The sequence below is a fragment of the Myotis lucifugus genome, unplaced genomic scaffold (genome assembly GCF_000147115.1).
Source record: "Myotis lucifugus unplaced genomic scaffold, Myoluc2.0 scaffold_46, whole genome shotgun sequence".
Taxonomy (NCBI): Eukaryota; Metazoa; Chordata; class Mammalia; order Chiroptera; family Vespertilionidae; genus Myotis; species Myotis lucifugus.
Window position 1 is genome coordinate 6,343,284 of NW_005871094.1, and position 27,725 is coordinate 6,371,008.

Here is a 27,725-nt window from a genome sequence, read left to right on the forward strand (position 1 = left end):
AACATCTCAGCATCATTATGAAAACAGTCTTTACCTTGCAGATCCCCTGAAAGGGCCTTGGGGACTCCTGGGGTCCACAGGTGGCATTTTGAGAACCTATATACCTAATTTGAGAATTTATAGAACAATTTAAATAAGGTGATGTGCGCTCCTTTTCTTGACCTAATTTCAGTGGCCCTGCCTGATAAGTAAATACAGGTTCTACCATTAAATGTACTTGTTTCTTTATTTGCACGTTTTAGACAATGATTCTGCGACTTCAGACCCTGATGCCGAAGTTGCTGCCAGGACCAATGGGAAGGGGAGCCCCGATGAGCAGCCGCCGAGCCCTGTCCAGTTCATAAATAGCGTGGGAGCGGGGGACTCCAGTCGCTCGACACTCCAGAGGTACTCCAATCAGATCCGTGCTTCCCCTGCATCTTACCTTCCTATCAGGCGAGAGACCGATTTCAGTGGCTTAAGTACCTCAGGAACAGACTGGCAATGGTGAAGCCCCACATTCTCACCCAACCTTCTACTTTCTCTCTATGTAAATGCCTCCTCCTGAGTCTTCCCACAGCATCCTCCGTCGGTGAATGTAAGACTCTGTTGTTGGGAGAGCATTAATTTTCACACCTCGCTTCCACTCTTCTCGCCCCTCCTGTATACACGTTTGCTCTCAGGACCTGGCTTTACAACTACTGTCTTTTGACTCAGAGAGCATGATTCCCTTCGCCTTTTCTGTCTGTTGCCCCTTATAAGTCCCCTGACTTGAATCAGAAGGAAAGTGGAGAGGCACACACAGGCCTCTGCTATCACACAGGTGCAAAGAGGAGTGAGAGCAGCCCTCGGTGTCGATCCTCCAGCTGCACGTGGCTGGTCCTTCTTCCGTACACTGTGACGCCTCACTTTCCCACAAATAGTAACTGTTGACTATAAGACAGTGCTAACTTTTGGCACATACCCACCCCTCCTACTGGTAAAATAGTCCAACTAGTGAAAGAATTGCTATCGTCTATACCACTGTTATTATTTTTATAACTACTTTTGTGCAAGGACTCTAAAATTGCTTTCAAAACAAATAGACCAACGAGACTACCATTGAGGGTAGAATTTCTTCTCCTGTGGTTCAACAAAATATGCACTACATGGCATGTAGTTATGACGCTTATCAGATTTAAATGCAGAATTTGACTTGCTGTGATGGGGAGGAACTATATACTGCATGTCAGTCTGTGGTTTGGCATACATGTCTTCACATTTGCCAGGAAAGTGATCATCTTCTCATAGCGACGCTCCACTACTTGCCATTTTGTTCATAACACCTACTGCTCTTATTCCTTTGATCCATGTTTTAACCTCATTTTGCCTATAATATTAATATGGTGACCAATTTTAGTGATTTTATGACCTTAAACTAGAACTGTCAGTGGTGAACTCATTTTAATCTTAGCTTTTCCTGTGTCTGATTCTATGAATGTCACTAAATCTAAAAGCCTCTTCAACCTCAACATCATAACCTATAAAATGGAAGTAAGTACACGTAACTACTAAAAACATTAAGGTTCAAAATCCAGATTGGATAGACTCAATGAATAAATTAAAACGTCGTTGTTACTTTCCATTACATATAGAAAGGCCTTCGTTTATCCTGCCCCATCAGCCTTATTCTTTCCCCTTTTGCTCTGCTCTCTTACGCCCCTCAAAATTCCATTGGATTGATTGTTCGCCGCCTCTTTCCCTGAATGCTGCCCTGATTGCTGGAGGAGGCATGCACCCTACAGCGTCTCCCCCCTCAGCCAGGCTAATGGCCTGGCGTACACTGTCGGGAGGTAAGTGGGGACCTGTGGGTCCTCGCCTTGGGGCCCAGTGAGATAAAATAGGAACCACAGGATCTTGTATTCAGAAGCAGAACTGAGACACTATACCCATTTTCCTTTTGCTTTGCAGTGTCTTTTGAAAAGACACTGAGCTCTCTCTCGCTATTCTGAGGAAAAGCATCTGACCTTTAAGGCTAGCTGCTGCTGACCTACTTTTCCACTTGCAGCGTCATCAGTGGTGTTGGAGAACTGGATCTAGACAAAGGGCTGGCGAAGAAAGCGGAGCCCAACAGCAGAGACAAGCCGTACCCCGACTGCCCCTTCCTGCTGCTCGATGTGCGCGATAGAGACTCTTACCAGCAATGCCACATTGTTGGAGGTAAGAGAGGCGGCCTCACAGTGCCTCCTCCCAACACCGCCGCCCGTTCTTGCATCCCGGCCCCCTGACCACATCCCATGGTCAGCAGTTAAGGGGCCATATGCTAGCCCGGTCCATGGTGAGTTGGCTTTCCCATAATGCTCTGAGACAGGCCGATGACGCGCTCCCGTGGCTCAGGGCCCAGGGCGAACGTCAGATACAGTCAAGTAAAGCTTCATATTTTGTTTATAGTGTCCTGTTTCTTTTCTTTCACAAAAGTATTTAGGTTTATGGCTTGTTGATTTTGAAAATATATTTCTTTAAGCTTTTAGTGAGACTTTAAACCCACTGGGGGGCGGGGTCAAGTTGTACTAGGAAAGCTACAAACTTCCTAATTTTCCTTTCTTTACAGCTTACAGTTACCCAATTGCAACTCTGTCTAGAACAATGAACCCTTATTCAAATGACATTCTTGAATATGTATCCTTTGTTGCATTTTAAGGAGTTGGGTGAGGATGAGGTTTGTAATAATCAAACTTACCAGGAAAACTCTGTGAAGGACTTTTGATACATCACTTGATCTTAGCCAAAAGGCCGGGAAGCAATGTGTGCATGACTTTTTATAGTAATTAGCTTATTTTGGCATATTTTAGAATTGGGATTCTTAGCTGTTACTGAATATGCTGACTATGATTGCAGATGGTTCCAAGCCATACTGCACTGGGCTAACGAACATCAGGTTAAAGGCTATGATCCATTAAGAGTTAGTCCTGTCCTGGCTGGTGTGGCTCAGTTGGTTGGGCATTGTCCTGTGCACCGAAAGGTTCCAGGTTCGATTCCCGGTCAGGGCATATCCCCAGTTGTGAGCTTGTTCCCTGGTGGGAGCATGCAGTAGTTAGCCAATGGTTGTTTGTTCTCACATTGATGTTTCTCTCTCTCTCTCTCTCTCTCTCTCTCTCTCTCTCTCTCTCTCTCCTTCTCTCACAAAAGAGTCCTAAGACGTTTTTCCCCCCAGAAAGCTTTCCCAGGTAAAACTTATGAAGTAAATTTTCTTCCTTCTATTTTAACTTTTTTCTTCTTAAAATTTTAATATTTTTGCTCATAAAAATCATACAAATAGAAAATAATTTAAATATTAAAGTATGTGAGAAAGAAAATTGAAATCTTTGATAATCACCCATTTGAACAACTCTTATTACATTTTTTGTATATTTTACTCCAGACTATCTTCTATGTATGTTTTAACAAAGTAGAAATCATACTGTATATATAATTTAGTGTCTTGCTTTTTCCGCACTTGATATTACAGTGTACTTTGTCACACTAACACCCGGTCTTTATAAACTCCATTTTTGATATAGTGTATATGTCTTCAGATGTACTATAATTTACTAAAACGTTCCACTTTATTGTACTTTTTTTTTTACTATTATAAACAAGGCTGCGTTAGAGCATATTGAACATAAAAGTTTTTCTACTTCCTTGCCTATAGAATGGACTTGTAATACTTGTTCTCCAGGGTTGAGATGATAACAGAGCTAAAGGGTGTGTAGTGTACCTCGTGCGTCTTGGATCAGGGTACTGTTAGTTTATAAGAGAAGAGAATACCGGCTCGAGCGGGTTCCATGACAGGAAGAAATCCAGTAACTGCCAGTGTGATGGGTAAACAGAGGGCCCGTCTGGCGTTCCCCTGAATTCAGAGAGGTGAACTTGGACAGCTCTCTGTTCCTTGTAATCTAGAAGCATTATCTCAGTGTGGTCAAACCTTAACTCGTCTGACTCGTAGAAAAATGCTCACGGCAAGATCATCATTCTGTATGACGACGACGAGAGGCTGGCCAGCCAGGCGGCCACCACCATGTGCGAGCGGGGATTTGAAAACCTCTTCATGCTTTCCGGAGGTGAGCGAGCGGGCTGTGTTCTGCTCCAGGCTTTAAAGGCTGAAATCGGGGCTCACAGTCCTTCACCCCCACGTCACCCCCTTTTTCCTGGGAGAGGTCAGGATTTAGCACAGGCGTTCCTCGGACACACGCAGACCGCCACTACCAAGCAAGTATCCCAGCAAAGCGAGTCATAATCTTTTTGCTGGTAGAGGGTCTTGCCTTCGGTTTCTAAAAAATAAAAATAAATAAAAATACATCTGTGAAGTGCAATAAAGCGCGGCACAATAGACCCAGGGCTGCCTGTGCTTTGGACAGAGAGAGCCGTGCGGCTGAAAGGAGGCAGTTCTGTGAAACCTCCCTGCGCTTTATCGGCGCATGTTTTAAATTCCTGAAATACTGACATGGCATCAGGGCTCTGTGAGGAAGCTTTGATGCTGAGCACTTACGCAGAAGGATTTCTGGGGGAATTCTCAGAATCCCACATCACAAGCGACGTTTTCTGGTGTAATTTTCGTAAATGGTGAAGCAGCGGAGAGAGATTTCGCCACGGGTGCCGGCCTCGACTTGGAAGCCAGGGATGAGGAGGCATGCGGGCTCCTTGTCAGGTTTCGCCTTGGCCTCGCAGTGGTGACGCTGCTTTCTCTCTGATCTCCCACACCCAGGTCTCAAAGTCTTAGCTCAGAAATTCCCAGAAGGACTGATTACGGGTTCCCTGCCTGCATCTTGCCAGCAAGCCCTTCCTCCTGGTTCTGCCCGGAAACGACCCAGCCCCAAAGTGCCACCCCCACCGGCTGAGAATAAGTGGAGATTTACCCCAGAAGACCTAAAACAGATAGAATATTACCTGGAAGAGGAGCAGGGTCCGACAGACAACCTCAGTAAGATCTTTTGACCTTTAGAGATCATACTTTCTGTAGAGCTTGAGATTTGTGATCCCTTGTAATATATTCAGAGTCTTCCAGTATTTTGGAAGGGTACAGGAGCGATGCAGGGAGGGGGGCAAGTGGAGGTGATGCGAGATTGTGGCAAGAATTGGGCATTGTGCACAGAGAGGAGAGGAGAGACTTTATCGACGTGTGTGTCTCAGGCAGAGTTGAGAGGCCAACCTGAAGCATCCAGATTCCTTCTTGGAAAGTCTTCATTTCCTTCTGTTGCTTCTAGGCACACAGACCACTTCAGGCCTTTCCTCTGCACACTACTTCCTCTTCTCTGTCCTCTCATCGCTCCTGCTCACTTCTCTGCCTAGAAGGAAGGTGGCACAGGCTAGCTTGGCTGGGTTGCCTTTCATCCCTGCCCTTTTCCCCATCGTTAAGTTGGTCACAAGGATAAACAGTAGGTTTTAGCCTTAAGAGAATGCTGAATAGGACTTGATTAGCTTCAAAGTGGTTGTAGCATAAGACTTCATGCGTTTAAAAGTGTACTTGGCAGATGGTCCCTGGGACCATGCTTGCAGCTCTCTCCCTGCTCTCTTGCTCCCTCAGGCCGGCTGAGCCACGCCAACGCCTCGGCCAGAGACGCCAAGGTCCCCGGCACCCGCAGCGCGCAGAACCTGTCCAGCGGGGGCCCTGCCAGCCACGCGAACCCCCGCTCTCAAGGCAGCGGCCACCTGCAAGGCAAACCCTGGAAGTAAAGACTCTGTCTGTCCCACTCAAATAAATGTTTTCTCTGCTTCCGGACCCCTGAGCAGTACCCCAGCTGGTCCTTTTCAGACCAGGACATGTGATAGGCCCCTGCCCTCTTCCTCTCCAGCTCCAGAAGGGTTTGTACACGAACCAGAGGCAGCACAGGCTCGTGTCCACCCGTCATCCACACCATATTCACATCTCTGGAACTGAGTAGGAAGAAAGGGTCTCTGGGGGTGGGGGGGCTGGAAGGGGGGTTGAGGGGGGTGTCGTGTTTGTAATAGGGCCCAGCTTGTTGGGGTGTGTATCCCGTGCTGTTGTGTAAATACTTCAGTCACATCTGGGGTGTTCTTCCCACCCAGTTCTTTTCCACTCACGTTCTTGGTTTCATGGAGGCTGTCCAGAGAGGCTGTGCTGCCTGAGAAGCTGGCCCTGGGGTGCGGCTGACTCTTAGCTCCCAGCCTCCCCAGAGCCCCCAGGGGAGGGCCGCAGGTCGAGGCTCTCTTCCCAGCGCAGATACGGGCTCTGTGATGAGTTTGGAGGCTGGTTCCGCAAGCATCACTCAATTTTAAGGTTCAGTGCAGCAGCTCTCACACTTCCTGGACGTTCCTCCTCGCGGCACGCTTCCTGGAGCCAGCGCCGGTGGCGGTGTGTGCTCAGTGCCTTCCCCGGACACGGCCTCCCAGAAATCCCGGCTGTCCGTGTGCAGGGCTGTCCCTCGCTGGTGTCTCTGTTAGGAATTTCCATCACCCAGCTTGGGCCCATCCCGCCTTAGATGGGCAGAAATCATGGCCACTTGTGCACATCAGCGCCGGGCGGGCCGCCGAGGGCACACAGGTGAGGGCGCCTCCATGGTCCTTTGTCAGAGCTGACAGCCCCTTAAGCCCTTGCTTAAAATACAGTATTAGTCTAATTGAGTAATTAGTGCAATTTCCTACTTACTTTTCATTCTCATGGCTGAGCTGTGATTAGGAGGTTGTGATTATAGATTCTGGTTTGGGCCAGAATTTTGAATCAGCATTAATTGAATTGCTAGATGACTGACATTCATTCCATTTAATTGGGGGAACAAAAGACCTCAGGTAAGGATGAGGAACTCTGAAATCATCAGGAAAAGGAAAAGAGCCTTGTTAATTTTTATGGTCTGTGATCTGTAGCTGCGATAAGGAACTGAGGAATAAATTGTGCTTTTTGTCATGGCAACCAGCTTCTGAAAAGCCAACTGAAAATTGCCTATCCTTAGGTGGTTACTGCTGCTGGGTAAGATTCGCCTTAACGGCACTATTTTCTCGCCATCAAAAAAAAAAAAAAGAAAAAGAAAAAAGTACCGCAGTATTTCTAGCAAGGGGGCTGTGTTTGTAAGAGAAGTAAAGGTAATAAATATCGCATAGATTCATATGGAAAAAGAACTTTCCGATTCAGCCCAGTTCTGTTGCAGTATGTTTATTCCTCTCTACTTGATTTCCAAAGTATAACATTTTCCAATGCTTTAGAAATCAAACAAACCAGCGACATTGTTCAGATGTCAAGCCGTGCCCAGTTTTCCACAAGAGTCAAGAATCTTGTATAAAATCCAGCCAACGTACACATAGCTTTAATGAGGAGCCTGTCATGTTTCCCCATAAATTTATTGCCTGAGAACTAGTGCGGCCTGTTGCTAATGCCAAAATGCTCTGGCTTCTTATTTTCTTTACAACATACATTTTTTTTTAATGCAGATTTTTCCACACTCAACTTTCCCCTAGCACGGACAAGATTTTCAGCCTTTTTGACACACATACATTTTTAAGAAGAAAAAAAAAACTGTTTTCTCTGTAACAAAGTTCTGGTTATGCCATTTTAAAATTGACTAGTCAGGAGTTTAGGTTTCCCCACTCGATTCTATTTTAGAGTAAATGGTAGCCCCCCTGTCTTCCTACTCTGCATCCCCAGCACCCAACGACACTCGAGTGTTGGAAACTACTGTACATACGTGGAAAGTCAGGTTCGCCAAACCCGTCAGAACTGCTGTGCATTTAGCCGAGCTGTCTGACAGGCTGTGTGTGTTTGTGTGTCGTTCCCCACAGTGCTTTGCCCCGTTGGTAAGGATTGCGAGTCGCTATTCCTAAAGACCCATTCTGGCGCTGCACTGCGGGTGTTAAGTGGCACTCGCAGTCTTTCCATGCTCAAGGTATTGCTTTGAATGTTTGACTTTACTCGTTTCTGCATTAGGTTAACTGACATGTATTATTTAAGTGATCAGTGATACTCTGTGCAATGATGAATGTTGAATATTAAAGTGCGTAGTTATTCATTTGTTGTTTGCTATTGATATGCTGACCTCTGCCAAATTCTCCCTTCCTCTCTGGTGAGGTGATTTTGGGGAGCCATGTGAGACTGGGGATATTTATATAAATAAATCAGGAGCCATTCCGGTGAGGGCAAGGGACGTCAGCTCTCCAGTCAGAGGCCTGGGTGTCATGCTCAGACAGGGACTAATTGCCACCTGAAACACATGACAGCAGGGCTTTAGTGACAGTGTTTCAAGGGTTGACGAGAGGCCCTGGGCTCGCGACCCCCTACATGGAAGGTGCTTTATCAGTGCACAGCTACAGCTCCATCTGCGCCGCGGTGAGGGCCCAAGTCTAAATAGTACGTTCAATGCTCTAAAGCAGCGGTTCTCAACCTGGGGGTGGAACGACCCTTTCACAGGGGTCGCCTAAGACCATCGGAAAACACATATATAATTACATATTGTTTTTGTGATTAATCACTATGCTTTAATGATGTTCAATTTGTAACAATGAAAATACATCCTGCATATCAGATATTTACATGATGATTCATAATAGTAGCAAAATTACAGTTATGAAGTAGCAACGAAAATAATTTTATGGTTGGGGGTCACCACAACATGAAGAACTGTATTAAAGGGTCGCGGCATTAGGAAGGTTGAGAACCACTGCTCTAAAGGGTTATGTATTTAAGAAAGAAAGAAGGGAAGGAAGGGGAGAGGCAAGGAGGCAAGAAGTGGGGCGGGAGGGAAAAGCTGCGTTACTCATTCAAAAACAAAAAGAACAATCTTGGGCTGTAATAATGTCAGATTTAATCTATTGAAAGGTAAAGAATGATTCAAATAACCTTAAAGTCATTTTATTTTTTCCCTTGAGTGGAAAGCCAGAACCAGCACAATCATATTGGACTTGGTGTAAATCAGAATGAAAAGAGGACAAACAATGCTCATTAGTTGCTGAGGGATTTTTCCTATGGTGCTATTGAGACCAGAAAAAAATTCTTTAGACTTTAGGCTACTCACCAAGAACACAGTCCAAAACAAAACCTCCTTTTCTCTAATTCCCTTCTGGAATATAAGGGGAATCAGAGTCCTAGACTAGGAAGAAATATGGAGGTAATTTTTCTTGTTTGGTTTTGGCTCCTGTCATGTTATTTATGGGTTATAGATTCTGTCTTTTGTGTTATCTGACTTTTTTTAAGGGAGATAATTAATTTCTGTCCACCTGGATTTAAATCCGTGCTCCCTTCTTGCTCTACTCTGAAGATAATCATGAAGAACCTTTCTTTTCCCAGTTCCAGAATGTTCTCAGTGTATTTTGTGTGCCTTTGTTTTCTTCACAATTCTTTTCCAAGATGTAACTCCATAATTCTTTTTTTTTCCCCAAGAAACATCAGAAACATGGATTCTAATTCATCAGTTTGGTTATGTGAGCATGATGACATGCTTACATGCAGTTCAATTACTTTTTTGATTAGCAAATATATTTTCCTCATAAAAACAGTAAATAAAACAGGCTGTGCTTGCAAAGTGTTCAAAATACATTTTGCTAGCAATTCTTTCCCACAATTGTAGTAATTATTGAAATTGTCTATTGTGGTGTTCTTAAATTGGTACACAGGTCAATTATAGCATAAAATATGTAACGGAAACTTCTCAGCATTGAATTCTGGCAGAACAGGATCCAGTGCATGGTTTTATGTGTTTACAAAACTCTGTTGGTCACGCCACCATCCCGATGGCCTCCCTCTCTGATGCTGATCCTCTTTGTTCCAAATGCAGCAGCAGATTCTTCTCACGTGTGCACCATCCCCAGGCGCTTGGTAAAATGTGGGGCAAACAGAGGTCACTGACCAGATGCTGTTACCTGGTGGGCTACATTTTTTTAATTATTTGAAATTTTATTTTGACTATAAGCTCCTAGAGGGTGAAAATCACCAACTAGATGACAGTGGCCCTTAATCAGGGTGTGTGACCAAGTGAATGGAACCTGTCAAGTCTGCAGTCTGGGATGTGAGGCCCATTGTGGGGCGACTCAATGCCGGCCGGCCATTCTGGACATCCGGGAAGCGCTTTCTCTTTCATCCCCTTGTGCACGTCCTGCTTTTGTGGGAGAGGCATTCACAACCCTGAGGTTTTTAGATTACCCGCTGCAGGAGGCCCCGGAGAGCTGTGAGGGCCTCATTATTCCCTGCTGTCTGCAGTCTGCCTTCAGCATTCACCAAATTCGGGTCCCACTCCATCCCCAGCTGAGAGTGAGTTATGTTTTCTCTCTTATTTCGAATCTTGAAGATGTCCAGACAGTCGTACTAGCAGACATGGATGGAGAGCTGACTATGTGTCAGGCAGTGTTTCGAGAGTCTTTGTTTTGTGTTTTGACTCGTTTAGTTCTCACAGCAGTCCCGCGAGGTAGGCGCCGTCATTTTCAGGTAGGAGACTGAGGGTGGAGTGGAAACGAAGCAACTCGCCCCGAGTCACTGAGCTAGAAGGTCGGGAGGACAGGACCCAGCTGGAGAACTGTGGCTCCAGAGCAGGTTCCATCAGCTGCGCACAACCACACTCTCCCTCGCCAGGCCTCCGACTTACCAATGAGAATGTAACCTCCCCTGGCTGCTGGCTCCCCCCTCCCCCCCTTCACCTGAGACTCCACAGGAAGCACTCCTCCTCCGCGGCGCCAAAGGCGAGGGAAGTTCAGGAACCGACATCTGCTCCCTGGACTCTGTGTCTGCATTTCCGCCATCGGTGTCTGGGGACCTGTCCTGAAGACAGGTGTTCCAAGGTCTCTGGGGTTTGTTTAGTTTCTTAGCGAACACCTACTGAGGTGTCACTTAAGGAACGAGTTACAAACTTTTCATTAGATTGTAGGCAAAAAATAGGCTGTTTTCCCAAGAAGTCCAACTGTTCATTCAATAAACCATATTGATACGATTGGTGTCTGGTCTTTTCTCTCCTTTGTGGTGATGTTTCTGATTGAGGTTGAGACAGAAATGATGTGAACTGGCTCATGGCCTGAGGCCCAGGCGGGAGGAAGCAGCAGCAGCCCTCTGTGCCCCCTGAAGGGTGTTAGCAGCGACGTTCACTGCACTCCCCTGAAATGCAGCTGAGCTGCTGCTCGCTGCTCGGGTTAAGCAGAAGACTTTTCATTTTCTTCTTTCAGTTTGGCAAGAAACATCGGGCAGCGTCCGTCTCTGGGGTTGTTAAATGATGCTCACAGTTTGCGTTCCCAGTTTAATGCGGATCCTGAAAGCTTTGGGGAGCATTCCTTACCCTTTGACAGTTTCTCAGAGTTCATGGGTGCTCTGTGCTTTTTTTCTCAGAGCTCCTCCTTCAGCCGGCCCATCTGAATGTTGCAGTTGGTCATATCAGTTTCCTGAAAGTAGCATCTGGGTCTTAGTGTGTTCACAGAAGGATGTTTCTGTCCTTAGAGTCCTGAGAGCAAGAGCCCATTTGCATCTTCAGATCCACCTAGTCCCACTCACCCTTGCAAAACAATTGCTGAGATGATGAATAGCCGGCACTGGACGAGGGACCAGTGAGGTCATTTCTGGATTGCATTCAGTGACATTTCAATTTTAACTTCAGGCCAAAGTCAGAAAGCTAGACGTGTGTGTGTGTGTGTGTGTGTGTGTGTGTGTGTGTGTGTGTGAGTGTTAGTTCAGAGACCACCCGAAGGGTTCCCATGGACCGCCAGTGGCTCACTGGCCATATATAATGGGCTAAGAAAAAAGTAAAATGAGTTCATTGAAAAATAAGGAATTGTGAAAAGCCTTAGAGACTAAGCATAATCAATTGCCATAGTCAATTCCCCAGAAGCTAGGGGAGCAGAATCTGAGCAGAAGGAGCTCTTGGGAATTTCCCTCTGAGCTACGGCAGAGTGCTTCAGGGAATGGTCCCCAACTGGAGGCATGAGTAACCCTTTCTCTTCGTAAAAATTGCTGCTTCCAGCTCTATCCGGAGTGTAAATTTTTCCAAAGATAAGACAATTGCATTGTTCCGGGCAATTGATGGTGGAATATGATGCCAGAGTAGAAGAAATGACAAATTATAAAAAAGAATCTGGGCTCAAATGTATTACTTATTTTTTGTTGTTAATCCTCACTTGAGGATATTTTTTCCATTGGTTTTTAGAGAGAGTGGAAGGGATGGAAGGAGGGGGAGAGGAGGGAGAGATTGAACATGCAACCCAAGCATGTGCCTGACCAGGAATCAAACCCAAGACCCTTCGGTCCATGGGCCAACACTTCAACCACTGAGCAACACCAGTCAGGGCTGGGCTCAAATTTAGATGGCTATTTAGATATTTGATGTTGATACTAGATAACTTTATCCATGGGTTATATGGTGTGTTTGAAACAGCACCCCCCGACCCCCATTTTTAAAGTTCATTGCAAGAAAGTCAGAAAAGTTTAAAGAGGAAAACCACCACCACTACCCATTTAAAATATGTAATTCAGTGTTACAGTAAATTTACAGAGTTGTGCAACCATACGCAGTCCTGTTTTAGAACATTTCCATGGCACGGCCGGCTTCTTTCACTCAGGATGTTGTGACCATTTTCCCACGTCAACATAAACCTCAGTGGCTTCACGATACTCCGTGTATAAAACTGTCACATGCGCATCAATACTGATATCTACTTAGGTTCTTTTTCTTTTTATTTAAATTTTTATTATTGCCACCATGTACATACACGTATTTGAAATTATCTGAATATTTTAATAAATTCTTCCAAGTGGACTTCTGGGTCAAAGGGCGATGCATTTACCCACATTGCCAATTTGCCCTCCAGGAAGGAGTGTAAATTTATCCTCCCACCAGTAGGATAAGACATTCTTATTTCTTCATACCCTTGTTGGTCTTTTTATTCTTTGTCAATCATGGGAGAAAATAATATATTTGTTTTTCTTTATTGGCCAAAAGATTACTCAGAGGATCAGTATCTTTCATACATTTATTGGCTTTTTGTGTTTCTTCTTTTGGGAATTGCCTATTTTTCTTTTGAAATATTAGTCTATTTTTTGAACTGCTTTTACTTATAAGAGCTCTTTTCCCCTCAAGGTTATTAATGCTTTTTCATAGATGGTACAATACTTTCTAAAATTATTGCTTCTTTAAGCTTTTGTGCTTTTATTTATAAAATAAAAAATTTCACCAATAGATTTTTTAAAAATATGTATCTGCAAACAAAATGTAATGCTCTTCCTACATTGAAAATATAAAGGAAAAGTATTAATGAATTCTGTGTCTCCATTTAACAGGCATTTATTAAGTCCCTACTATGTGCCAGGCACTTGGCCAACCAGTAGGGATTAAGTATTAACAAGAACAATGCAATCCCTGCCCTCATGGAATTTTCATTCTAGTGCTTCATTCTTTGTCTTTTCCATTTCCTTCACTCTTACTTGCTCAGAGCCTTACTTTCTAAACTACACCTTGGAGAATTCAAAATAACTTGCAAGCCTATACTAGACAGATTATAAAATTCATGAGTTCATTAGAAAAAGTGGAGAACATTCATTCCACAAATATATATTGGACATCTGTATATCAAATACTATTGATGGTTTTGGAAATTGAATGTCAAAGTGTTTCCTACTATTAGGGTGTGTGTGTGTTTAATATACATATTTTTTATTTCAGAGAGGAAAGGAGAGGGAGAGAGAGATAGAAACATCAATGATGAGGGAGAATCATTGATCAGCTGCCTTCTGCATGCCCCCTACTGGGGATCAAGCACACAACCTGGGCATGTGCCCTGACCGGGAATTGAACCGTGACCTCCTGGTTCATAGGTTGACACTCAACCACTGAACCACACAGGCCAGGCAGGGAGCACAGTTTTAAATTAAGCAATTTGACCCCTTGAAATCTAAGTAATCCAGTTTTGTAAAATGACATATTTTCTTGCTGACAGTATTTTTTCACTTATTAGTCTTTATTAAACAAAAAGTTAGATCAGCTTTTCACTTGTGCAAATTGAACCATTAAAATGGGTTTCAGCTTATCTTCATAGATTGAAGGGAAATGGTTCCCAAAAGATAACTTGAAGGAAGTGTTTAAAATCTTTAGGTCATGTTTCTATAAAGGCTGAAACACTATTTTACCTTGCCTCCTATAAGTTTACATATATTGTATGTATAGTCAGTTTTATTCTTTTTATTTTTTAATTTGCTTGGCAGCAAAAAAAAACAAAACACATATATTTAAAAAAAACAACCTTCAAGATGAAAATTCCCCAAGGGTCCCTTAAAAAAAGGCATTTTACCTTTAGGCCATTTTATGTGGGAAAAGACAAGGCTGTTAAGTCAGTGGAGCTGCAAGCATTGTGACATCCCCACCCGGCTGATACAGGAAGAGGCTGCCACCCTCACCCCCTTACCCACTGTTTGGGGAGCTACTAATCCATCCCACCCACTTCCCAGTGACTTCTGTAGGAAGCCATCTTAGTTGAATAGAAACTAGGGCCACGTGAAAGCATTAGCTTCAACTGGAATGTTGGAGTAACCCCCTGCTCTACAGTCACATCTTAAGAGATTTGGAGAAAACAATGTAGATTCTTGCTTTGAAAAAAGATTGAGGTGCCCTATATATTGTTGTGCCAGCCACTAATGATATATCACAGCCATCAGAATCAGCAAGCCAAACGAGGGAAGGCAAGTTCTAGGTTCTGTGGAGGGTATGCAGAGGAGAGCCTTATGTTTGAGAAAGTTTGTGAATGTTCAGGAGTGGTGGTGGGTGGGACAGGAAAGGGCGCGGGGACAATGGACCAAAAGATCCTGGAAAGGCTGTGCAAATGTAAGGGAAACTACTTCTGTCCCTAAAGGCAGTCTTCATGATAAACCACAATTAATAAGATGTCCTGGGCCCGGCGGGTGTGGCTCAGTGGTTGAGCATCAACCACAAACCAGGAGGTCACAGTTCAATTCCCGGTCAGGGCACATGCCCGGGTTGCGGGCTCGATCCCCAGTGTGGGGCGTGCAGGAGGCAGCCGGTCAATGATTCTCTCTCATCGTTGCTGTTTCTATCTCTCTCTCTCCCTCTCCCTTCCTCTCTGAAATCAATAAAAAATATATCTTTTTTTAAATGTCCTGGGATTGGTGTTCTTCATCTTCAGAAAATGATTGTGTTTAAGCTAATTGCTCTCTTCCAATTTCATTCAGGAGTGGGAGACCATATTTGCTTTACAGAAATTTGGTTTGCCTGGCTGCAACATCTATTTGGGGCAGCAGTGGCCACCCGGTTATTCTATTTCATACTAAAAGTTATTGCTGTTGTAGATGAATGGGTCCAACCAGCTAGACTATTGTGCGAGCGGAATTCCTCGCCGCAGCAGGGTGCCAGGCATTTGGTTAGCAGCTGTGACTGCAGCTTGCTACTAAGGTATGAACAAATCACCCCACTGAGAGCTGAGCTCGGGGTGGTCTAATTAAAACAGATGCCACTTGGATACAAACTCACAGGACCTTGGAATGTGGGGGGCGGGGGGGATTTTGGGGTCATCTAGTCCAACCACCCACACATGTGCAGCGAGGCCTGCAGGAACTAAATCACTCCTGCCCCAGCTTGAAAGAGCAGACGCGCCCCATGTGTTCCCATATGCACATCCCGAGATTCTGCTCCATGTGCACTCGAACTTTATTCGGTTGCCGGGGAGGCTAAAGAGGGGAGAGCGGAGGGCCGGTTCAGTAGGGGTGCTTCAGAGTGTGGTCCATGATGGTCAGGAGCGCCAGCCACGTCTCCTGGGCCGTGGGGACGATCTGGGAGGCGGGCAGCAGGAAGCCGTAGCGCCCAGTGTCGCGGAGCTCGAAGGTGTAGGAGTACTTGATGCCCTGGTTGTAGGTCCAGTCAATGGTACCTCCGCTGGCTCGGTCTGGGCAGGAGCAGAAGCGGGAGAGCGAAGGTCAGTCACTTGGAAATACTGCAAGGGCCAGGCTGATGGTCCAGAGCCCGGAGCCCCTGCAGTGCTGATGGGGTCACCATCTACTCGGTGCCTGCTGTTGACCAAGCAGCCTGGCTTCCTCCCTAGTAACTCCCCAGAAAGTTCTCAGCCCACGAGGCCCACAGAGAGGGGCCGGCAAGGGTTCTCCTCTCCCTGGGGATGCGGGAAAGTGCCCGCGATTGCAAAAGCGCCACTGAGAACCGCCTCCGTCCTCCAGGAGCCATTTTGGTCAGGCCTCCAACTACTCCAGCTACCCACTTAGGTCACCAGGATTTGCCCCCTGGGGCCGTGGTCTGCAGGGGAAAGTGCAAGGGCCAGAGTCAAAGCAAAACTTCCTTGTCTGTCTTTTCAGGAGAAACTTGGCCCAGATTTGCAGTTACCAAGCCGTTAGGAAGCTGCTTTCAAATTGGGCAGGGAGGAGGGAGGCGGCTGCGTATCTGAATTTAACTTGACAGCCTTGAATAAAGCAAAACCCTTAGACCTGGTGTTGAGACAGTTGCCAAAGAAGGCCTGGAGCCCAAAAGCAAGGCCAGCCCTGGGGAAGGTTGTGACCCACCAAAACCTGGGCCCGAGGGCGGGACGTATGTGAGACCAGCACGCCCCCCACCTCTGTCCCTGTGCCCTGCTTTTCAGTGCTCCTGCCTCCTGTCAGCTGGTTAACCCAGTACGTTCCCTCCGGGCCCCACAGATCTGCCTGCACCCCACCTGCCTCCACAATTCTGTGTTCTCACTCGGCTGCAGCCACCAGGGTCTCTGTGCTGTCCCTGCTATTCCTACAACACGGGGCCAAACCACAAGGTAGGGCTTTTGTTCTAGAAGGTTCCTCTGTCTGGAAGCTCTTCCCCAGATAGATAGCCTCTGGGCTTCCTCCCTTATTTCCTTCAACACTTGTCCAAATTTCACTCTCTCATTGAGGCCTTCCCTTCAACTCGCCCACCCACTCCCACCCCCAGGTCCCTGGGTCCCCTCACCCGGTTCTAGTTTTCCTCTTACTCCCTAACATACTGTACCATTTACTCTTGGTCATTGTCCGTCCCCCTGGCTAGAATGTAAGGCTTTGTTTTGTTGTGTGGGTTTTTTTTGTTCGTTTGCTTGTTTTTTAATATATTTTATTGATTTTTTTACAGAGAGGAAGGGAGAGGGATAGAGAGTTAGAAACATCGATGAGAGAGAAAGATTGATCAGCTGCCTCCTGCACACTTCCTACTGGGGATGTGCCCGCAACCAAGGTACATGCCCTTGACCAGAATCGAACCTGGGACCCTTGAGTCCGCAGGCTGATGCTCTATCCACTGAGCCAAACCGGTTAGGGCTGTTTTTGTTTTGTTTTTTAATCTATGCTTATTTTATTTCCAAGCAAGTAAAACAAGGCCTAGTGCACAGTAGGTGCTCAATAAATATTCGTTGTGTAGCAGTATTCCTACCACGGTCACTATATAAGTAAGCTGCGGAAAGAGTAGATGTATTCTCTAATTGAAGGGCATTGCAGGGGATATTTTTTAAGTTGAATTTCTGGGTGATCTACGAATGCCAGCAGAACTCTCCACCTTCACTCTCCATGAAGCTGGACTTAACCCCAAGACAAGGGGATAAGAGTTCTCAGAGGAACTGACATGTTTGTTTGAAGGTGTCGAAGAAGGCAGAGAAAGGGCAGCACTGCCCACGGAGTTATCAGGCGGGGTCAGGAGCCATTCTCCTTGCCCATGTCCCCAGATCTGGGCACCCTTGGCCAACTGAGCTTCCCCCGGGGCCACACACACAGACCATGCACCCACTTACAGATTGCTTTGATGATGCTGCCATACTTGAACTTGGTCCCATACAGAGAAGCCAGGGCCGTCACAGCAGACTTGGCCAGCTCATCCTGGAGAAAATGCCAAACAAAACCCATCATGGCCGTCAACACCAAGCCCCCAGAACAGCAGGGCCAGGGCAGCCCAGGGGTGGCAGGGTGACCCGGGAACACGCACCCCACAAAAGCAGGTCCCGAACAGAGAACACAGGGCCTGCTAGGACCTGCAGGGCAGCTCCGGAGCTGGGATCCTCTGACCCTGCAGGATGTCTGCCTGGCACTTCCCTGCCCTTTGGTCACACTGTAGCTCCAAGTGTGAACTTGAGATACAAGCTCCAAGTCTAGCCCCTCCTCTCAGTCTGCCACGTGACAGAAGTGACTCAACCACTCGATGCCTCAGTTTCCCAGACTAAAAGTAAGGCTGGTCTGTCTTGCCAGTCTCCCCCGCCAGGGGCCCAGGGGGGAACAGGGTGTCAGGCAGGTGTAGGCCCTCGAGCCTTAAGCAGATCTGATGGATGAAGCCCTAGGCCTGCTGCCCAAAGCTGCCTTTGGGATCGAAGGGCAAGCAGGGTGAGCGCGTACCAGCTCAGCCTGGTCCTGGGCGGGGTCTGTTGTGTAGCCATAGGGATAGAGGAGGAGCTGGGAGTAGCTGTGGATGGAGATGAAGGCCTTGATGTTCCCATGGCTCTTCACAAAGTCCACGATGGACTTGACCTCCGTTTCGGAATTGGCAAACTTGCCGTGGTAAGTCTCAGAGCAGGGGTTGCTGCTGGCTCCAGCCTCTGAGGAGGAGAGAGGGGGTAGTTGCATTCCTTACAGCGAAGCCAAGTGTCCCTGCATGGGGTAGGGGGTGAGGTGGGTGTAGGAGGGCTCACCCCCACCCTCCGATGAAGGAAAGGCCAGAGGCCTTTTATAATCTGGGGGCCCACCTCTCCAGGCCGTGGGCAGAGAGGATGGACCCGCCCAGGACGGGAGAAGGGCTCTCAAGCCAGACCCACTTCTGCATGAAGTGGCCACAGAGGGGCGGCCTGCAGACCCCTAGGGAGGCTTCAGATCTCAGTTCCATTGGGAGGGACTTCCTCGTTACAGACAAGGGACAAGCAAGCCTCAGAGTGCCACCTCCCTCACTGAGCCTCAAAGAGGGGCTGACAGTCCCACCACCCCCACCCCAAGCCCTTGCTGCTGGGGCAGGACAGGGACAGAAGTGTAAGAAGGCATTCCCAGTTGTCCCATCCCTGCTCCCAGATCACCCTGGGCCTTACTCCCAAAGCCAGCGTCCCAGTTCCGGTTGGGGTCCACCCCAACACAGGAGGAGCCTGCCGTGAGGGATCGAGTCTTGCGCCACAAGCGGTTCTGAGGAAGGAATCAGACATTAGTCTGTCACCATCAGCGCGCTAGCCTGGGGCTCAGTGCCCACAGGGAGCAGTGTGGGCTGGAGGCCTCAGTCAACTCAAAGCACCCTGATCCGGAGCTTGGGTGTGGACAAGGCGTGGGGCCGGAAACCACCCTCGACTGGTTGTCAGGAGGAAGACGTATACTAGTAGAGGGGGCTCTTGGCTGAAGGAGAATGGAGGAGGAGACAATGGGTGACATGTGGCCAGAAGTTTCTTCTGGTGGGAAGTGAAAAGGCATGAGGTGCCCACCCCATTCGCATTTGATTGGTAGCATGCTGTACCTGCCATAACAATGAAATAAAGCCAGGAAGTAAGGTCTGGGCAGTGGGTCTCCACTGGGGACAATCTTGTCCCCCCACAACTGGACATTGGGCAATGTTTGAAGATGTTTTTGGTGATCTCAACTAGGGCGTTGCTACTGGCATCTCATGAGTACTCGTCAGGATGTGCTAAACACTCAGCATGACCAAAATGTCAAGAACGCCGAGGTTGAGAACCCTGGTCTGGGGGCAGGTCTGTTTGCCCTTCCCTTGACTCCTGGAGGTTGAGAATAGGGGTGAGTAACTTAGTCTCAGGAGCCAGAGGCCCACCCTGCTTTCCCCAAGAACAGGAGAAGGCAAATACCTTGCTGTGGGTGAAGGCAAAACCATCAGGATTGGTGACGATCTCTAGGAAGATGTCCATCTTGTCAAGAATGGCGGTGAAAGCCGGGTTTTGGCCATAGTCCTGTGTGATCTGGGGAGGGTTGGAAGGCACAGAGGTGGAGGGGGCCGGGCCAGGCGTCTGCCATGCTAGACCAGTAGACACCTGCCCGCGCCCCCCCTCTGCAGTCACGGTTTCTGGGTGGGAAGAGGAGGCCAGTATTCTATGGGCCTCCGGCACCAGTGCTCCACGGGGCCAGAGCCCCCCCGCCCCCGACACACACACACACACACACACACACACAGCTCCCCAGGCTTACCTTCTTTGCAAACCAGATGCCGCTGGCCTGAGTGACCCACTCCCGGGAGTGGATGCCCGTGTCGATCCAGATGGCGGGGCGGTTGTTTCCCCCAGTGCTGAACTAAACGAGAAGAGCAGAGAGGTGGTCGGGCTGGGGCCTGGTCCCGCCTCAGGGCCAGAGGCCAGCTGCTCTCTGGGTATCACAGGTTGAGACTCTGTTTGTGGGGCTACCACTCAGGTGGGGTATGGGGGCACGGCCTGGATAGAGACCCCCACAGAACTTGGCCTCCTGCCCTCAGCCCAAGCTTCCAGGCCCCACCCTGTTCCTCTCCATTGGAGGTCACAAAACCTTTGGTCTGGGTTACCCCAACTCCAGGATACTTTCCACAATGGGACTCTTGATTGGAAACAGTTCACTTAAAAATTAAAATCGTGCATACAGATGTGCGCACACCTAGACCAGCATGGAAATCCAGACCTTCCCACTGTTGCACGGGGAGTCGGTGAACACGGTGTTCCCCGTGACTACAGGCTCCCCCTACACACGGATGTGGGTGCCCATTCTTGCATATGTGCCGTGTACACCACCTGCAGGAGCTCATTACCTTCAGCACGTAGATGGGACGGCCTTCATAGGTTTTGCCGATCTGGAGCTTGCTGACAAGATTTGGGTGCTCAGCCACCAGCATGTCCATGAAGCCATAGATCTGAGAAGGGACAGGAGGGAAGGCCGGCTTTAATGGCTTCAAGGTGCCGGGATGCCTCCCTTAAGAGCTCCATTAGCCGGCCAGCGGTGAGCCCTGCAGTGTGGAAGGGCCACGGCCCAGACCACCAGGCCACATGGAGACAGGGCAGGTGCCACGCACACCCAGGCTCTGCCAGCCTGACCAAGAGCTTGGTGCCTGTGGGCGTGGCCCAGAGGGCCCTCACCTCCTCCAGGGTGTGGTAGGTGGCATAGTTAAAGGTGTCGGTGGAGGCGGCCCGGGCCTGGAAGGCGAACATCTGCTCCTCCTCCTCGTCCAGCAGCGACTGCACGTCCTCGATCATGATGGTGTACTCGATGCCATGGGCCTCCAGGAAGACTTTGACAGCCTGGAGGCTGGGGAAGGGCACTCGGACATCGACGGGGGAGCCGGGCTGGGCAGGGCCCCGCCAGAAGTCCAGCTGGGAAGGACAAGAGCCAGCACTGTCACAGCGGGCTGGGGAGGGGCCAGCCTGGGAAAGGGTTTGGTGGCAGAATTTCCCATACAATTGGGGATGTGAGGGACAGAGGACAAAGGGAACCCCTGGACACAGGACAAAGTCCAGTACGATCAGAGAAATGGCCAAGGAAGCAGAGTAGGGTGAGGACATGGAGACAGCAAGGCGTGGGGACTAGAACGGGGATCCCCCTTTGCTCAGGTGCTCAAAGGCACCGAGATCCAGGAACTGGGGGTTTAATCACTTCCTAACAGGGATCAGTCCCATGGCTCCTTTCTAGAAGGCTTGGGGGAGAGAGCCCAGGCTCCAGGGTCGGTGGGGGCCGAGGGTGGGCCCAGGTGGCCTGAGAGGCACCCTGGGCCTCAGGGAAGGCTCCTCTGTCCTCTGACCTGCAGGTGCTCCAGATCCTCCAGCTCCGTCACCTTCTGGACCTGGGCTTCATCAGCCACAGAGATTCGGAGCACCTGGTGCCTGGGCAGAGGAGAAGGGGAGACTGAGGGTCCGAGAAGCCCCTACTGGCCATGCACATTCCCCGGTGGGAGGAGGGCAGCAGGCGGCCTAGAAACCCAGGCTGGGCCTCAGTCCTCTGGGCTGAGCAGGGGGAAGCACAAGGGGTCTCAGCCATAGATGGTCTGGGCTCCTGCGAACCTTCCGGACACTGCTGCTGTCCCCAGTCCCAGTGTAGACTCTGTGTCTCTCTCCAAAGCCAGCCAAGCCTCCTCCTGCCTCTTCTCCGGGAAATTCCTCCTCAAAGCTCAGGTATCCAGGGCTCAGCCCTGGTCCCTGGTCAGCCTGCCTCCCAGAGTGTGTCTGTCTGTCCATCTCCTCCAGATGGGGGCTGGAGGCTGAGCCCTCCCTATCTCCCCTCTTACCCTACGAAGTCCTCTTTGCCAAGGACAGCCCCCAGCAGGAGACTGAAAATCAGCAGCCCCTGCATGGTGAAGCCAGTTGGGAAGGTCAACTGAGAAGAGAGGATCCGGGGGCCTTTTAAACTCTCCCAGGACAGAGGTGTCCTGCCTGTGCCCGAGCGCTGCCTCCCCCTGCACCTGGGTGCTGTCCCACGGGGAGGGAGCGGTGGGAGTTCCGAGCTCTGATACCTTCTCACCTTCCTGATAAAGGGGCAGGGAACAGGGCAGCTGGAGAGATAAGCTGGGGCTCAATCCCTTGGCCATGAAGGGCCTGAAGGTCACTGGGGCTTAAGGCCGCCCGGCGGGAACCCTGCTCGCCCACAGCCCATGGTGCTGCACCCACAAGCCAGGCACCCACAGCTGTCCTGGGCAGCGGAGGAGCCAGGACTTTGGAGGAGCCACACCAGCTGGGGCCTCGTGTGAAGCGTTCCCTGAGGCCAGCTAGTTTGTTCTTGTGACAGAGCAGGCGGGACCCTGTACCCCAACCAGTTGCTGTACCTGCTGCTCCTCACCACGTTGGCTTTGTCCAGGGCTCTCCCTCCCCTGTGCAGGGCACACCCGCTCCGGGGTACAGCCCCTTGAAGGGCACTTCCTGCCCCCACTCCTATCAGCCTCGGGGGCCTGTGGGAGTCGGGCCTCAGCTGGGGCAGAAGCCCAATTCCTGCCAGCGTCTCCCCCACCACCCCCACCGCAGGGCTCTGGGAGCAGGACTGCCCTGGATGGGAACTGTAAACAGATGTCATCTGAGCAGACGGCGTGGTGCTGGGAGCCAGGGCCAGGCGGTGGGGACTGCACAGTGCCCAGGAGGCACTGGAACTCACAAAGGGGAATTCGCTCCGGCTCTGGACGCTGATCTCATCGTGGAGACATCTACGGAAAATCCGCCCGGATCCACAGGGGCCCCAGCAGTTCCCGACACCATCTGGGGGCCCTGCTCTGTGTCAGAGCCTCCAACGTGGGTGCTGACCACAGCCTCGGTTGCCCTTCCTGGTTCCCATGTGCTCCCTCTGCCTCTCTGCCCCACCCCACCTGCCAACCCTCCTGTGTCCAGGCAGAGTGACCCATTCTAGTAGCCCACGGCCTCCTCCTGAACCCAGACGATGAAACACTACCCCCCCTCCCCCGCCCCCCGCCAGGTGCTGCGCCTCCATGAAGACTGTTGTTTTCCACTCTGCAGCCTCCAGGCCCGGGCAAGGCTCGCTTCCTCCCTGAAGCTTTCTCTGGCTTCTCTCTCCCCACTCATCTGCCCCTTCTCTGAAGTCGCATCCCTTTGGGCCGTCATCCTTCTGGGCCCGGCACTGTGCTCCACTGTGAGATGATGCCCAAGACCCCTGGTCCCCAATCTCAGGGAGCTCAGGGCCCAGCAGGGAAGACAGGAATAACCAACTCTCAGGTCCTCCAAGAAGCTGCCATCAAGACTAGACTAGACATGCCAGGGAGTCGTGGGGAGAAATGCCCAGGAAGGATAACGAGAAGGGATCAGAAGGCAGGAGCACCTTCACCAGATGTGGGGGCTGACACCTGGGGACGGAGGGGGAAGGAGGGAGGGGAATGAGGGAGGGGTGGGCAGGAAGAGCTCAGATGGCAGCACAGTGCTGAGACCATGACAGCCAGGCTGTTGTGCGATCTGTGAGCCAACATTGTCATCGGCGCGTCCTGCATTCCTCAGGAAGGCTGGCCCTCGTGCCCGCGATGCTGTCGCCAGCTGGGAACAGCCGTGGGAAGTGTGCCCTCATCTCAGCTATGTCCCCTGCTGACCGGTCCCCGATCTCAGAGCTCTCGGTCTGGTGGGAAAGTGACCAAGTAACATGCTGGTTCTCCGACAGGTCTTACAAGAAGCTGTTGCCAAAACAGAATTAGACACGCAAGAGACTTCCCGGAGATGCTCCCCTCGCTGCGGGAGACCTGAGCAGGGGGTTCTCCCGGGTGTGGCCTGACAAGCACCAGGGGGGCTATGGACTCAGCACTGTGGGTCCACGCAGGAGGGTCCAGGGAAGACTTTACCAAGAAGGGGACAGCTCATCTGCGTCTTCATGACAGGATTTGGCCAGGCCAGGAAGAGAAGGGATGCTTATCACACGAACTCACACTTACTCCTCCTTCCTTGTAGCTGGAGTGTTATTTCTATCTCCCCAGCCAGACTCTACATGTGCTCAGATGAGGGCCCGTCTTACCTGGTCCTCACAGTCTCATCTCAAACTCTCCAATCTGCCCCCTCCAGGAAAGAAGGCTTGTAGAAGCCTTCCTTGGTCTGCATTATTTTAAAAATATATTTTTTTTCTATGTCTAAATCTAATGTCCTATAATTTTGACTCTGTTTTATGTCCACTACACATGTGTGGGGTGTTGGCTAATGCTGAGGCCTTCTGTGAATTCCAGAAAAGACAAGCCCATGGGAAAAGGGGGGAGGGGTGGGAAAGGGCGCAGCCTCCGAGAGAGGGCCTCTTGCAGCCTCCAGCCAGCCATCTAAGGTGCCCAAGAGCCATAGAACCTATTTTCTTGCAAAGTTGGGAAAGACTGACTCAATGCTGTAAACAAATGAGGGCCTGCACTGGCCGGAAGCTGAGGATGGGGTCCCAGGTGGAGACTAGCCTAATTCCCCACGTCTTTGCCAAGCACCTCAGGAAGCTGAAAAGTGCCTCTTGGTAAAGACGTTTGCTAGAATGGGACCTGGGGCAGAGGGCCTCAGCTCTGCCTTCCCATTCCACGGGCTGGTCCCGCATGGGTCCAAAGCAAGGCGGAGATGAAGGCCACTGGGCTGAAAGCTGGGGGAATAGGCAGAGAACCAAGCCCTCTGAGCATGAGAAAGAAACCACCAGGCTGGCATCTAGACTCAAGGACAGGTGGCCAGGCAAGTGCCTGCATGCAAATAGACAGAGGCCCGATGGAGGCCCACGGACCGGTGTTCACGGTGTCCCTCCCTTCTTCCTGGCCGAACAAACCCGGACTGTGTGCAGCCATCACCCCCCAGGGAAGTCACCCCCTTCCCAGCTCAGGGACTAAGTCTAAGAGCAGTCAAGTGGTTGGTTTAGGGACGGGCATGTGACCCAGTTTTGCCAATGAGATGTGGGGGGGAGGTCAGCAAAGAAGTTTCTAGAAAACACTTCCTCACTCTTGAAAAAGACACACGTTTCTCTGCATATTGTCCTTTTTACTAATTGGGGTTTCTGTTGTTTTTGTGAAAAACACTCCTGCCCTAGCCGGTTTGGCTCAGTGGATACAGCGTCAGCCTGCGGACTAAAAGGTCCAGGGTTCAATTCCGGTCAAGGGCAGGTACCTTGGTTACAGGGTCCTCCCCGGCCCAGGCCTTGGTGGGGGCTCATGCAGGAGGCAAGCAATTGATGTGTTCAGTGCTTCTCTCTGACTTGCCCTCTCTCTTCCACTCTCCCTAAAAATCAATGGAAAAATATCCTTGGGTGAGGATTAAATAAATTAATTAGTTAATCAATTAAAATGAAAAGCATTCCAAATGCTGTACTTATTAAACTTTTTAGTGCCTGTACTGTCGGGAGACAATACAACCTTCAGTCTAGGGAACCTTTACGTGACATGGGAAAGGGCCCCTTCCCCTCTGGGCAGACGCAGTCCCTCATCCTCCCAGCAGAATGCCTTTGTCCGTGCACAAACGGGACAAGTACCCGTGACAGCCCTGTGGCCAGAGAATGCCCAGGCGTGGTAAACAGAGGCCCTAGGACGCTGCTCAGAGACCCTCAAACCAAAACCTAGAGAACAGGCTGTTAAAGAGGCAGAAGAACCAGTCCCCCGTGTCTAGATGAGGGAGCAAAGGGGCCAGTGGGCCAGGGAGATCCTCGCAGAGAGCACAGATGGGCGCAGTCAGAATGGCCGCACCCAGTAAAGCAGGAGCCTTCCGCTGTCTTCCACTGGCCAGTGTGTTTAAGGTTGTGTGTGGCGCGGTTGTGTGTCTGGGAAGAGAAGTCGATGGGAATTTAGGGGAGCCAAGAGGTGGACTGTAACAGACACCCCACTCTCGCCCTCCGGTACCCTCCTCCTTCGGGTAACAGCACCTCCATTTCCCTTACGCTGAGGCCATGTGATTCAGGACCGACCCAGCCATACCCACCCCAGCTCTAGGAATGAGCCAACAAATTCCTCTCTTTCTCAAGCATTTTCAAGTTGGTTTTCTGTCCCATGTGACTGGAAACATGCACAGCAACACAAAGACCTTCTCCAGCTTCAGAAGAGAGGGAAAGGAAGGGTGGCATGCCTTCTAGAGGAGATTGCCACAAACCCATGCTATGGTTTCGGGCGGGGTCCTGCACCCCCGGGCCTCAGTTTCCTCGGTTATGAAACGCGGAGGTGGGCACCGTGATCTCCATGGTCGCTTCCAGCTGTGACCCTTTGGTTCTAGGGCGTTTGTATTTCTGGTCTCAGCTGCGGTGACCGCTCGCTCGGGGCAGGGCAGAGAGGCTTTCCGGTTTGTGTGGAGCCTGGAACAGGGCCCCAGGGGTCCTGCACCGACTTGTAAGATCGGTGCTCCCAGGGCAGTGTCGGTCAGGAGGGGCCACCTCCTGCTGAGGCTCAGTGGGGGGCTGGGGCTGGGGGTGCCTGGCAGGCTGGACGGAGGAGGTTCTGACAGGGTCCTCTGAGTTTTGCTTTCATAACTGAGTGCCCAGAGCCTGTTGCTTGTTTTCTTTGAAGCTGCAGAACCGTCGCTTTAGGGTGGCCAGTGGTGCTTGCCTGCAGAAGGGACCAGAAGGCTCTGGAGGAAGAGTCACCTGAAGAGAGAAGTGCTCCAGGGGGTCTCTAGGGAACGTCAAGTCGCAGCCCACGTCCCAGAACAGAGATCTGGAAAGAGGAACTAAGCAGGAGTGGCCACCGCGGAAAGGGGGGTATGGGGGAGGGGAGGTTCGCTTCTTACTTTGCCTGAGAGAGAGAGTGGGGAGGGCCGTTCCTGGACTTGGGGGGCAGAATGGGCTGCCCCTGGGATGGGGGAGCAGGCTGAGGGTCAAGGGGAGCGAGCGCTGTAGGGAGGGAGGGCCTCACAAAAGGACAGGGACCAGCTCCGACACCAGCGTCCGGGAGAAGGGTTTTATTTTCTGCACTGCCTTTCCCTTCTGTATTCCCAAGTAGAATTTTGTGAAATGTTACCCTGTGGTCTCAGCTATGCTTTGGGGAGTTGGGGGAGGTGAGCTGAGAGGCAGGGGTGGGGATGGAGAGACACAGAGCTTAGCGAAGCTGGGTAGGGGAGAGCAGGAGGCCAACTCCAGACCTCAGGGTGGCAGGGGGAAGGAGGGAGGCCAAACAAGCCAAAAAATGGATTTGCAAACATGTCCTCGTTCCCAAGGATTGTTCCAGGTACTCAGGGAAGGAGAACCTCCAAAGGTTGCCCTTCAGGACACCACCCCCTCCCCGGAAGACAATTATTTACACACACACACACACACACACACACACACGCTCACACACACGCTCACACACACACACACACACACACGCTCACACACACACACATGCTCACACACACGCTCACACACATACGCTCACACACACGGTCAAAAACACACGGGGGTCACACACACAACACTTAACACACAGGTTCACAACACAACACACGGTCACACACACACACAAATGCTCACACACGCTCACACACAT

General features: G+C 50.2%; 2 protein-coding genes across 2 annotated transcripts in view; one reads left to right on the top strand and one right to left on the bottom strand.

Annotated features, from left to right (window-relative positions):
- CEP41 (centrosomal protein 41) overlaps positions 1-5,905 on the top strand; it is a 36,634-nt gene extending 30,729 nt beyond the window's left edge. The window contains exons 6-11 of the mRNA XM_006088347.3: positions 243-387; positions 2,027-2,178; positions 2,570-2,637; positions 3,944-4,058; positions 4,703-4,918; positions 5,522-5,905. Coding sequence (XP_006088409.1) covers positions 243-387; positions 2,027-2,178; positions 2,570-2,637; positions 3,944-4,058; positions 4,703-4,918; positions 5,522-5,670 — 845 coding nt within the window. The 3' untranslated portion in view covers positions 5,671-5,905. The remainder of the gene's footprint in view (positions 1-242; positions 388-2,026; positions 2,179-2,569; positions 2,638-3,943; positions 4,059-4,702; positions 4,919-5,521) is intronic.
- A 9,626-nt stretch (positions 5,906-15,531) lies between these two features.
- Positions 15,532-22,279, bottom strand: CPA1 (carboxypeptidase A1). The gene is made up of 10 exons (XM_006088351.2): positions 22,074-22,279; positions 21,591-21,672; positions 20,932-21,165; positions 20,607-20,708; positions 20,021-20,122; positions 19,684-19,794; positions 18,928-19,018; positions 18,248-18,447; positions 17,653-17,737; positions 15,532-15,804 (listed from the first exon to the last, which is right to left on the bottom strand). Exons 1-10 carry the CDS (start codon positions 22,136-22,138, stop codon positions 15,617-15,619), a joined length of 1,260 nt encoding a protein of 419 aa, XP_006088413.1. The 5' UTR covers positions 22,139-22,279; the 3' UTR covers positions 15,532-15,616.
- Positions 22,280-27,725: the final 5,446 nt, after the last annotated feature.